Source organism: Carlito syrichta, unplaced genomic scaffold (genome assembly GCF_000164805.1).
Source record: "Carlito syrichta isolate Samal-C Ts95f unplaced genomic scaffold, Tarsius_syrichta-2.0.1 Scaffold258652, whole genome shotgun sequence".
NCBI classification, from domain to species: Eukaryota; Metazoa; Chordata; class Mammalia; order Primates; family Tarsiidae; genus Carlito; species Carlito syrichta.
In genome coordinates, this window is record NW_007202748.1 from 42539 (window position 1) to 51431 (window position 8893).

An 8893-nucleotide genomic window follows, 5' to 3' on the forward strand; every position below is an offset into this window, starting at 1 on the left:
CTTAGTGAGGTTGAACATTTTTTCATGTGTCTGTTGGCTGCTCAGATGTCTTCCTTTGAGAAGTGTCTGTTCATATCTTTTGCCCATTTTATAATGGGATTGTTTGTTTTTTTCTTTTCAGCACGTTTGAGTTCCTTGTAGATCCAAGATGTTAAGCCTTTGTCAGACCTGGAGTTGACAAATACTTTTTCCCAGTCTGTAGGCTGTCTCCCTGCTCTCTTGATGATTTCTTTGACTTTGCAGAAGCTTGTCAATTTAATGAGGTCCCACTTGTCTATCTTCTCTCTTATGGCCTGTGGCTTTCGGGTTTTGTTCAGGAATTGGATGCCAGTTCCAATTTCCATGAGGGAATGTCCTTCATTTTCTTATGGTTTGAGGTTTTACATTTAGGTCTCTGATCCATTTAGAGTTAATTTTTGTGTATGGGGATAGATAGGGGTCCTGTTTCAATCTTCTGCATGTGGTCACTTTTCATATTGATAAGCAATATTTGGACAAATCTGCAGTATACATATTTTAAAGAAATAAAGCGTATCATTGAAAGTAATTAGAGGCTGGTCATGGGGGCTCATGCTTGTAATCCCAGTACTGTGGGAGACTACCTTGTTCACTTAAAGCCAGGAGTTCAAGACCAGTCTGGAAAACATAACGGGATGCCATCTCTATGAAAACTAAAAAAATTAGCCTGGTGTGGTAGTGCATGCTTGTGGTCCCAGCTAATTGGGAGGCTGAGTGGGAGGATTGCTTGAGCCTAGGACTTAAAGGCTGCAATGAGCTGTGACTACATCACTGCACTCCAACCTGGGTGACAGAGCAAGACCCTATATCTAAGAGGAGGAGGAAGAGGAGGAGAGAAGAAGGAGGAGGAGGAAGAAAAAAGAAGGAGGAGGAGGAGGAGGAAAGAAGAAGAAGTAGAAGTAGGGTGTGCCATCTAGGTTTGTGTAAGTACACTCTATGATGTTCACACAATGACAAAATCATCTAACGTTGCATTTCTCAGAATGTATCCCCGTAGTTAAGCAATGTATGACTGTATAAAGCACTCACAACCGTGCTTAGAACATAGCAATCCTAAGGGCTTGATTTTCTCATTTTTAACTGGTGGATAAAATATGTAAAGTGATTTTTGAACAAGCCAGTGCCAGTACTGGAACTTCATTTTCCTTCTTTCATTCCATTGTAAATCCAGATTAAACTGATCTTTTATTTACTCGGGCCTTTCTGTGTTACAGAATTTTCAGTAAGGTGAGGATTTTTAAATGCCTTTGATATATTGCTTATATAATAGTCAGCAAAGCTATTAAGGAATTTCCATTTTTAAAAAATTCACCACTAATCGTAGACAAAGAAATTTCCATTTTGATAAATGAATAAAAGAACCTTTAAAAACTTGGTTACATTTCAGTTAAGTAGTTGATGTCTTAATTTTTCCTCTAGATCAGCTGGCTAGCTGTGGAGGAATATATCATTTTCTTTTTCTTTTTCTTTATTTTAAAGACTAGTCAAGTAGTGAGAAGGGAGGAAAGAGTAGAACAAGGATCTGTAACTGACTGTAAACAGTCAACTGATTACAGTTTTTTTTTTTTCCTTTTAACTCATTTGCAATCACGGACCTGAATTTACGTCATTCCACATTCTGTTCCTGGTTGCTGCTGATGTGAATTTATCTCATTGTGGAAGACTGTCTTTTGGGGTTTATAATCCAAATAAAAATACAAAGTACAGAATGCTAGTCAGAGTCGTGTCTGAGGCAAGTATTGGATATCTGTGCAAATTTCAGCTGTATTGTGAAAAAGGTGACAATTTAGAAAAGACCATTTCACTTGTGCTTAACAACAAGTTTTCAGCAACCAGCTTCTGATTTTTTTTAAATTTTCACCCGCAATCAGTATTAGGAAAGCGAAAAATTTGACAGTTGTGAAATTAATCAAGCTGTAGTAGGAGGCTTAATCATGATGGAGTGAAGATGAATGTTCCTGAATTATTTAAGGCCAAAAACATTTCACTTCACTTAATCTTCAATGAATTCATTCCTATCAGCTAAGAATTCTAGCTAGATTTAGTGTTTCTTCCTATGTTTGCTTTAGGAGGCAAACTCTGATCATTTTTGGATCCTAAATGTGATTTCCGCCTCTTCATTCAGAAACATACATGGGTTTCTTTTTTATTTTTAAATCAATAAATACTTCAAATCTTTCTTTTTATTGAATTTTTTTCTATTAGGAGTTATTTTATACCGAAATCTTATGAGACCACTGCACAAACAGGAGTGATGATTGTACAAAGAGTGGTTTTGAATTCCCGACCTGGTATGTATTTGTCTGTGATAAATGAACACCTGTGGTCTTTGACAATTGTTAAAGCAAATGGAGGAATAAAAACTAATGTGATGTCTTGGTAAATTAAGGTAGTAGATATTAATACTAGTCAAGAGTTTGGAAGAAACTCTTTAAACAATGTAATATTCAATTTTTCAAGTGATAACTTATAAAAGATATTTTTTGATGAAATAAGATATTTTGGAATCAAGATTTGAAAGATTTTATTACAGATATGAGTGGCTTTTTTATTGTATGTATTATTTCTTAAAATTTGCTTTTCTTTTTTATGTGAAACATACTGACTTATTTCAATGTTGACATGTAACATGCATCATAGAAACAGATATGGAAGTAACCTGAGAGGTGTGGGCCCACTGTTGCCTTGGATTTGCTGGCACCCTACTCTGTGACTAAAGTCACAGACCTCTTTTTGACCTCAGTTTTAGTAAAGTGAGCAGTTAGATTGAGATCTTTATATTTTATTCCCAACTTTGAAATCTAATGATTCTATTTGAATGCAACTGAAGATAATAATTAAAAAATTGAAAAAAAAACTAAAGATAAGTACACTTTTAGTGATGACATTTTGTGTTTACAAATTTTTCTCATATCTCTAATTTTCTAATTTTCTACTTTGTTGGACTTTACTTTTTTTTTCTTTTTCTTACATTAATTTAAGTGTCTGCTTGCTTCTTAAAACAAGGAAGGAGAGTTTACTTAACTTTTTACTCTGACTGATGTGCTGTTTCTGCCGCCATGCAAATTTTATCTTTCATCGTTAAAAAAAAAGCTAGCTGTGATTTTCCACTTTTGGAAATCCTCCTATAGTTTAAAAAAAGATGAGTTTATTTACCTGTCATTGTTTTAAGGAGGGAAATTTGAAGTTTACAGCAATATCCCAAACAATTTCTTAGAGAAAATCAAGCACAATCAAAGCCATTTGAAGAAATTTATGTTGAGTAATTTCTACAGTTACAGAGAAATTACAGAACAATATAGATTTATTTATGCCTGTTTAAAAGGAAGTGCTCTGAATCCTAGAGTGACCTTTTAAAGAATAATAATTATATAGGAAAATAACTTTTTGACTTATATTGTTGTCTAATCTTTCAGGAAAAAATGGTAATCCAGTAGCAGAGAATTTCCGAATGGAAGAAGTCAATCTACCAGATAATGTCAGTGAAGGACAAGTACTAGTTAGAACTCTTTATCTTTCTGTGGATCCTTACATGGTAAGAATCAGGGTATCATGACTTGTGGAAAAATAATTTTATTTGGGATGTTTTTCCATTTGTTTGTATCAAGCTTAATTTCTTTTATTTTTATTTATTTTTTTTTTTTTGAGTTGGAGTGTCACTCTGTTGCCCAGACTGGAGTGCAGTGGCTGCTCTGGCCACCGCAGCCTCGACCTGCTGGGTTCCGGCGATCCTTCCGCCTCAGCCTTCTGAGTAGCTGGAACTGCAGGCGCACGCTACCACCCCCGGCTAATTTTTGATTTTTTATTGTAGAGATGAGGTCTCGCCAAGTTGCCCAGGCAGGTCTCGAACCTGCGGGCTAAGGCAATCCACTCACCTCAGCCTCCCAAGGCGCGGGATTACAGGCTGAGCCACCGAACCCAACTCAAGATTAATTTCTTTGAACAGTGTTTTGTAGTTCTCATTGTAAAGGTCTTTTACTTCTTTGGTTAAATGGATGCCAAGGTATTTCATTTTTTTGTGGCTATTATTAATGGAATTGTGTTTTTTATTTGGTTCTCCACCTGTTTGTTGTTGGTGTATAGAAATGCAAATGTCTTTGGTGCATTGATTTTATATCCTGAGACTTTACCAAAGTCATTTTATCAGTGCAAGGAGATTCTGGGCAAGTTTTATAGGGTTTTCTAGGTGTAGAGTCATGTCATCCACAAAGAGGGATAGTTTAATTTCTTGTTCTTCTATTTGAATACCTCTGATTTTCTTCTCCTGCCTGATTGCTCTGGTTAGGATTTCAAGTACTTTATTGAACAAGAGAGGTGAGAGTGGGTATCTTTGTCTTGTTCCAGGTCTTATGGGGAATGCTTCCGGTTTCGCCAATTAAGCATGATATTGGCTGCAGGTTTGTTAGAGATGGCTCTTACCGTTTTAAGGAATGTTCTTTTGATGCCTAGGTGTTTGAGGATTTTTATCAAGAAGGAATGCTGGGGGGTTTTTTTTGTTTGTTTGTTTTTTGAGTTAGAGTATCACTCTGTCACCCAGGCCGAAGTGCAGTGGCAAACTCACGGCCACCCCAGCGTCAACCTGCTGGGCTCCAGCAGTCCTTCCACCTCAACCTTCCAAGTAGCCAGAACTACAGGTGTGCGCTACCACACCCAGCTACTTTTTGATTTATTGTAGAGACAAGGTCTCGCCAAGTTGCCCGGGCTGGTCTTGAACCCGCAGGCTCAGGCAATCCACTTTCCTCTGCCTCCCAAAGTGCGGGAATTACAGGTTGAGCCACCGAGCCCAGCCCTGGAATACTGGATTTTATTGAATGCTTTTTTCTGCATCTAATAAGATAATCATGTGCTTCTTGGTTTTACACCTGTTAATATGCTGAGCTACATTTACAGAATTACAAATGTTGGACCAGTCCCTCATTCTGGGAATGAAGCCCACCTGGTCATGATGGATGATCCTTGAAATGTGTTGTTGGATACAATTTGCTGGAATCTTGAGAATTTTTGTCTCTATATTCATCAGGAAAGTTGGTCTGTAGTGATCTTTCCTTGTTGAGTCTTTGCCAGTTTGGGGTATCAGGATGATATTAGCTTCACAGAATGAGCTGGGGAGAATTCCTTCCTTCTTGATTGCCTGCAATACTTTTAAGATTGATATCAGTTCTTCCTTGTATATCTTGTAGAATTCAGCTAAGAAACCTTCTGCCTCAGGGCTTTTTTTGGCAGGGAGGTTTTTTGTTTTTGTTTTTTTTTTGAGTTGGAGTCTCACTCTGTCGCCCAGGCTGGAGTGCTGTGGCCGCTCCCGGCCACCGCAGCCTCGACCTGCTGGCCCCCGGCGATCCTTCCGCCTCAGCCTTTCAAGGAGCTGGAACTTCAGGCACGCGCTACCACACCCAGCTGATTTTTTGATTTATTGTAGAGATGAGGGCTCGCCAAGTTGCCCAGGCGGGTCTCGAACCCGCGGGCTTAGGCAATCCACTCACCTCAGCCTCCCAAAGGCGCGGGATTACAGGCTGAGCCACCGAGCCCGTCAGGGAGGTTTCTTATAACTGAGTTGATTTCCTGGATTGTTATTTGTTTGTTTAGGGTTTTAATTTCTTCATGCTTCAGGCTTGGGAGGTTTTGTGATGCCAGGAAAGCCTCCATTTCCTCTAGATTTTCTAGTTTATATCTAATAGTCTTTTGAATTTCTTCAGGTTCAGTTATAACATCCCCTTTTTCATTTCTTATTGTGTTTACTTGGACTTTCTCTCTCTCTCTCTCTCTCTCTCTCTCTCTGTCTCTCTCTCTCTTTTTTTTTTTTTTTTGAGTTGGAGTCTCACTCTGTCACCCAGGCTGGAGTGCAGTGGCATGCTCATGGCCACCCCAGCATTGACCTACTGAGCTCCAAAGGTTCTCCCGCCTCAGCCTTCCATCTGTCTCTTTTTTTTAATCGATCTGGCCAGGGGTCTGTCACTCTTATTTATCCTTTTTATCTTATTGATCCTTTCTGTGATATTTTTGTCTTCTATTTCCTGCAGTTGTGACTTTATCTTAGTAATCTGAATTTTTCTAGTGAAATTAGGATTTAATTGTTTTTGCCTTTCCAGCTCCATGAGGTGTAATGTTAGGCTGTTCACTTGTGATCCCTCTATTTTCTTAATATGTGTGTATAATGTTATAAACTTCTCTCCATACACTGTTTTCATGGTATCCTGGAGGTTTAGATATGATGTGTCTTTGTTTCATTTGTTTCCAGGAATCTTCTTATTTCTGTCTTGATTTCTGTGTTGACCCAAAAGTTTTTCAGCAGCATGTTTAGTTTCCATTTGTGTGCTTTGGGGTGGGGTGGGATGGGGTGGGGGGGCTTCTTTTTGTTGGTTTTATTTATTTATTTATCTATCTATTTATTTATTTATTTTCGAGTCTGAGTCTTACTCTGTTGCCCAGGCTAGAGTGCAGTGGCATGCTCATGGCTACCACAGCCTTGAACGGCTGGGCTCAGGCAATTCTTCCACCTCGGCCTTCCAAGTAGCTGGAACTACAGGCATGCACCATCATGCCTGGTTAATTTTTCTTGATTTATTGTAGTTGAGGTCTCACCAAGTTGCCCAGGCTGGTCTTGAACCCGTGAACTTAGTCAATCCTCTCACCTCATCCTCCCAAAGTGCTAGAATTATAGGTGTGAGCCACCTCACCTGGCTGATAATGCTTATTTTTATTCTACTATTGATCTCATATTTTGCAGTCTTGCTGAACTTGTTTATTAGCTCTAATAGTTTTTTTGGTGTATTCCTTAGAATTTTCCAATATATATGATCATGTCATCTACTAATATGGTTTTGCTTCTTTTCCAATATAGATACCTTTTATTTCATTTTCTTGCCTAATTACCTTGACTAGCACCTTCAGGATAGTGTTGATTATAAGTGTTGAGAGTGGACATCCTTGTCTTGTTCCTGATCCTAGAGGAAAAACATTCAATCTTTCACCTTTATGTGTGATGTTAATTGTGGGATTTTTATCATAAAGGAATGTAGATTTTTTTATTGTGGTAAATATTTATAACATACAATTCAGTTTACCATTTTAACTATTTTAAAGTATATCATTATGTGGCATTAAGAACATTCACACACACGTGCACACACACAACAGAGCATTCACAGTATTATGCAGCCATCACCACTTTCCATTTCCAGAACTTCTTCATGATCCTAAATAGAAACTTTGTCCCTATTAAGCAATTACTCTGCATTACCCCTATCACTCTGGAAGGGGTGCTAGATTTTATAAAATGCTTTATCTGCATCTGTTGACATTATCATTTTTGATGTCACTCTGTTGCCCAGGCTGGAGTGCAGCAGCACACTCATTGCCACCCCAGAGTTGACCTGCTGGGCTCCGGCAATCTTCCGCCTCAGGCTTCCAATTTTTATTTTATTTTTATCGTATTTTATTTTGCTGTAGAGACAAGGTCTCACCAAATTGCCTGGGCTGGTCCAAACCCATGGGCTCAGGCAATCCACTCGCCTCGGCCTCCCAAAGTGCTGGGATTACAGGCTGAGCCTCTGAGCCCGGCCTTTTTTTGCTTTTTAATCTGTTGATATTGTTTATTAATTGTTGTGGTTCATTTTTTGCTTCTATAATGCAGTATCACAGACCAGGTAATTTATAATGAGTGGAAATTTGGCTTACAATCCTGGAGACTGGGTAGTCCAAGAGCATGGTGCTGGCATCTAGTGAGGGCCTTTCTTGCTGTGTTATCCCATGGTAAAGGATGGAAGGAATAGAGAGTGCAAGATGAGCAGCTATACAGTAGAAGAAAGAAAGAATCCAAGCAAGAGTAGGGATGAGGCTGTTCTCATTCTTTTATCAGGAGTCCATGCCTACCATAACAGCATTAATCCAGTCATGAGGACAAAGCCCTCATGTTCTCATCACCTCTTAAAGGTCCACCTGTCAACACTGTTGCATTGAGGGTTAGGTTTCTAGCACATGAACCCTGGGGAGGACACTTTCAGATGCTAAGCCAATCTTGTATTCCTAGGGCAATTTCTACTTAACCGTGGTGTATAATCTCTTATATGATTTGCTACTATTTTGTTGAGGATTTTTGCATCCATATTCATAAGAGATGTTGGTCTATAGTTGTTTTTTTATGTCTTTGTCTAGTTTTGGTATCAGAGTAATACTGGCCTCATAGAATGAGTTGGGAAGTGTTACTTCCTCTTTTATTTTTGAAAATGTTTGTGAAGAATCGGTATTCTTTTTTGATACCTTTTTAAAAATTCTCTTTTAAGCCGGGCTCGGTGGCTCAGCCTGTAATCCCTTGCCTTTGGGAGGCTGAGGTGAGTGGATTGCCTGAGCCCGTGGGTTCGAGACCTGCCTGGGCAGGCGAGACCTCATCTCTACAATAAATCAAAAAATCAGCCTGGCGTGGTAGCGCATGCCTGTAATTCCGGCTACTTGGAAGGCTGAGGCAGAAGAATCACTGGAGCCCAGCAGGTTGAGGCTGCGGTGGCCAGGAGCGGCCACTGCACTCCAGTCTGGGCGACAGAGTGAGACTCCAACTCAAAAAAAAAAAACAAAAAATTCTCTTTTAAATGATTGGTAGAATTTACCAATGAAGCTATCTAGGCCTGGGCTTTTCCTTATAGGACAATTTTTAAATTACTAATTCAATATTTTTACTTATAGATATTTTTAAAATTTCCATTTCTTCTTGAGTCAACTTTAATAGTTTGTGTTTCTAGGAATTTGTTCATTTTATCTAATTTGTATAATTGATTAGCATATAGTTGTTCATAGTATTCTCTTATTATCTTTTTTGTTTCTCAAAAGTCAAATGTCCCTTCTTTTATTCCTGAGTTTAATTTTTTTTTTTTTTTTTTTTTTG

At 38.6% G+C, this 8893-nt stretch overlaps 1 protein-coding gene across 4 annotated transcripts in view; it reads left to right on the forward strand.

Moving 5' to 3' along the window:
• Window positions 1–8893, forward strand: part of PTGR2 (prostaglandin reductase 2) — a 34229-nt gene that overhangs the window by 4342 nt on the left and 20994 nt on the right. For 3 of the 4 annotated variants that reach the window (XM_008052154.2, XM_008052157.2, XM_008052155.2), the window contains exons 3-4: window positions 2224–2309; window positions 3435–3553. In XM_008052154.2, the coding sequence (XP_008050345.1) occupies window positions 2273–2309; window positions 3435–3553 (156 nt within the window). In that variant the 5' untranslated portion in view covers window positions 2224–2272. Of the gene's footprint in view, window positions 1–911; window positions 942–2223; window positions 2310–3434; window positions 3554–8893 lie in introns of those variants that run through there. The other variant, XM_008052156.2, reaches the window with a different exon arrangement.